The following is a 3,917-nucleotide window of genomic DNA, read 5'->3' as shown; positions in this document are numbered from 1 at the left end:
CATTTCTTAGATGATTTTTAAATGTCAAATATATGTACATCACAAAAACATTTTTCCCAATCTGTAATTTCCAAGTATGTATCCACGTTTTTAACGTTGATTTTACGAGCTACATATGTCACTCTGATTAATTCGAAGATCCACGTTAACGAGTGATTCAATAATTTTACAAATTTCTGCCCCATCGCTATCACGCAATTAGGAAGTTCACTTGACGAGATCATCTTGCAAAGTATATGGTTGTATATATGACGCTTAACGTATTGAATACATGTTTACGTATCTTTCGTCTTCTCCGTATGTACATAATTCGCTTGTTTTGCGTTCATTTATAACAATCTCTTTTCTTCCGACTTACGATAATCGCGTGTCTTTCTTATGGAAACCAATGTTCGGCGCGCATCAGAAAAGCGTCGTCTATGAAGAGAAATTTGAAGGTTTCCCTCGATTTCCATTCACAGGAGAGTCTCCTCAGAATAGTAACGACGCGAATATTCGTTGTCCTGAACCCACGGAGGCGAGGAGAGTTCTACGAGCTGCGTATCCCTTATAATCGCAGTCGTTGTGGCCGATCGTTGCAGCTGCAATCGACGAGCAACGTTGCAGCCGAGCGCGGCCGGGCAGCCTCGTCAACCCCCCTCGGATAAATCTCAGCAGGAACACTCTTCTTCCCTTGGCAGCTCGTGACCCAGGGAATCCTTTATTGCAAAAATAGAAGACGTAAAATAGAGAGTATTACATTATCGGAAAAATTGCATTTCAATAGTAGTGCAAGAAAAATTATAATCATTAATGTGCTTCCTCTAGATCTGTTTATGAATTTATTAGAAAGTAATATAGTTCAGAGAATCTTCTAAAATATTTGTAATCTCAAAAAAACGTCTTGTTAATTCGCAATCGAGGAGTTTGCACATGAAAATGCGCAAAATTATTATATATAAAATATATTGATGTACTAATTCTATTTTTCATTTTTTATTTTTCGAAATATTAATTTTTCTCATACCTATTGCATCTTTTGCAGATTTTTAAGCCTTTATATTTTTGAAATATTATTCTGTCATGTTTCATGGAAAACCCCTTGATCGTAAATATTCGAGTTTGTCGGTGGACAAATTGCGTTAAGTACCTTCGATCAAGGACCACGGTCATGTACAGATGGAAACTTTGCAGGACGTCGAATGTAGGGGAGAGGTCAAGTTACCTTCCTTAGTTCCATACTGCCCGGCGTGTATGAACTGCTCAAGCGTTGTGTTGTGATCTTCTCGTAAGGGATGGTGCCTCTGCAGAGCGCGCTTGGATCCAGACTCAGGGTTGCTTTCAAGGTATTCTTCTTCACCATACCGTTCACATTACTAACATTGGCGTTGAGGCCGATGATACGACTTGGCGAACAAGAGCGCGTGTTGGGCGATGAGTTCGTTATTGTGTCGGGCGGAGTGTCCGAGGATTGTGCTATCAGAGAATCGGAATTGGTGTCGGTAGTCGTTGTGCTCTCATTACCGTTTTTGCGATCTGTTATTGCGCTATCGATGTTGGCAGTCATATGACGTTCATCCTCTGGACGGTTGTTGCCATTGTCTACATTATCGTGGTCTTCAATATCACTGTTTCGATGTATTGCCTTGTTTTCTGGTCGATCTGATTGATCGATCCTCCTTTTGTCCTACAGAGATCATATAAATAATATACCTTAGTAGTAATTTAATTGCAATTGTAAAATAAAAGAAATATAGGATAACATTAAAATAGTTTTAAATGAAACATTTATTTTTTTTGCATTACTACTAATTGTAAGATCCTTATTCATACCGGCTTATTTTTTGCACGTCGCTCTACATTTATTTTAACTTCTAATATAGCCATATTATACAATAATAATTTATTTTAATAGATACGAGACTTATGAAAGAAGAATTATGATGGAATATAATTAAAATAAGATAATAATTAATTTAATAAGAGTAATGATTAAATACAATTAAAATAATGATAAAATTTCTAAAATTTCCAAATATATACCTTATTTTCAATCACATCGTCATCATGATCTTCATCATTGTCACTGTTGTAAATTTGTTCGAAGGTATCCATACTAGAATCACAGGTGTTGCAACTGAATCCTTGCTGACATCCCGTTGATTTTGCGTAAGACTCGCCGTATTTATCCTCGATTGATTTTTCATTTTCGGAATCGTAGGTGGTGGCACCCATAGCTTGATCTACACGACGTGCAACGGAACGTGGATCGCTGACCCTCGGTTGTATGTAATCCAACTGTCAGATAAGTTTAAAGTTCATTTTCTACACGTATGTTGAACAAAATATAATTTTTTCGTATTTCATTTTATACTGACATTAGACCGCACATTGATACATTCCGCTTCCGGATCCGGTCTCATAATTGTTATTTCACGATCGCAAATATGTGGCAATATGTCGAAATTAGGCGTGGGTTTATTTATTACATCAGGATCCTTTATAAAAAAAATATTAATTCGTAAATTATATTGCCTTAGATAATATTTCGATTAAATAATAAGAATAATTTTATTGTAACAGAGATATATAAAGTTTATAACAAAAGCAATATAGTTGAAATTCCTATTGCACTCTCACCTGTAAACAATAACCGATTCTTTCAGCAATCGTAGAGAAACTTGGCCTGTCGTCAGGCCGTGGATGCCAGCACCGCGTCATGATTCCATATATAGGATCTGGGCATCCCGCGGGTTTCTCAAGACGACCACCAGACTGTACCATCGACATGACTTCACGATTTGCACATCCGGTGTAGGGCATATATCCAAATGACATAATTTCCCACAGGAGCACGCCGAAGGCCCTAAAAATTATATTATAAGAAATAAGAACGTTATAGGTTTTACTTCTTTTTTATAATTTACATTAATGTGACAATTCTTTTTTCGACTAGAATTTGACATATCAATAAAAATAAATTATATATAAAAATGAAAAAAAAAACGTGCATATTTAAAAAAAAATTGTATAGGAATATTGATAATTATTGAGAATGACATGTTTTTTTTTTTAAGCAAATATGGAATACTAAGTCTCACCAGACATCAGTTTTTGTAGTGAATATGCCATCCAAGAAACTTTCGGGTGGCATCCATTTTATGGGTAGCATCGCCTTGCCACCTTTCCTATAATAATCGCTTCGATAAATGTCCCTGGCCATACCGAAATCTGCGATTTTAACGGTACGACCCGGTGCTTTAGTTGTCAATAAACAATTCCTAGCGGCGATATCTCGGTGTATAAAACGCGCTTCCTCCATATATTTACAGCCGTTTGCGACGTCATAGCCGCACATAATAAGATCTAGCATTGTCAATGATGTAGGTCGGTCCTGTAAAATCAAAGATATATATACATATATGTAGAAATTAGATAAAAATACGAACATTAATAGAAATATTTGAATAAACCACATATTTTAAAGTAGGTTCAAAATTAAGAACTATAAAAGAATACAGTGCAATATTTCAATCTCGCTTTTCTCTTAAATTATAATGTTGTTATAATGTTATAAATACTCACTGATCGAGGCCGTTCTTCACGTAGAAAATTCTTAAGGTCGCCTCCGGCTAATAATTCGAGAACGATGTATCTGGGATGTTTGTCAAAAGAGACGCCGATAAAGTGTACTATATTCGGATGATTAAATTTGCTCATTATTAACGCCTCCATCATGAAATCAGCTTCTGCTTGCGTCGTGGATAAAGATGGTAGCGTCTTGACGGCGACGGGATGTTCATCACCTCCGTATTTGTAAACGCCCTGGAAAACTTCGCCAAAGGCGCCTTGGCCGAGAGGTCTGCATTAAAAATATAATCGATCATTCTTACTTTATTTCACACAATTAAAAAAATTAAGCTTTTCTTTTATTTTTT

The 3,917-nt window shown here is 36.1% G+C and overlaps 1 protein-coding gene across 2 annotated transcripts in view; it reads right to left on the bottom strand.

Annotated features, from left to right (window-relative positions):
- Positions 1 to 291: 291 nt before the first annotated feature.
- The window catches only part of LOC108684988 (ALK tyrosine kinase receptor), a 12,897-nt gene continuing 9,271 nt past the window's right edge, over positions 292 to 3,917 (bottom strand). The window contains exons 18-24 of one of the 2 annotated variants that reach the window (XR_001931657.1): positions 3,565 to 3,841; positions 3,081 to 3,373; positions 2,620 to 2,845; positions 2,358 to 2,477; positions 2,023 to 2,277; positions 1,130 to 1,666; positions 292 to 698 (exon numbers count right to left, since the gene is read on the bottom strand). Coding sequence is in view for 1 of the 2 variants with exons in the window: in XM_018189569.1 (XP_018045058.1) it covers positions 651 to 698; positions 1,205 to 1,666; positions 2,023 to 2,277; positions 2,358 to 2,477; positions 2,620 to 2,845; positions 3,081 to 3,373; positions 3,565 to 3,841 (1,681 nt within the window). In the remaining variant the exon portion in view is untranslated. The remainder of the gene's footprint in view (positions 699 to 1,129; positions 1,667 to 2,022; positions 2,278 to 2,357; positions 2,478 to 2,619; positions 2,846 to 3,080; positions 3,374 to 3,564; positions 3,842 to 3,917) is intronic. The other variant, XM_018189569.1, reaches the window with a different exon arrangement.

Source organism: Atta colombica, unplaced genomic scaffold, assembly GCF_001594045.1.
Source record: "Atta colombica isolate Treedump-2 unplaced genomic scaffold, Acol1.0 scaffold141, whole genome shotgun sequence".
NCBI classification, from domain to species: domain Eukaryota; kingdom Metazoa; phylum Arthropoda; class Insecta; order Hymenoptera; family Formicidae; genus Atta; species Atta colombica.
This window is presented reverse-complemented; position numbering and strand designations above follow the sequence as displayed.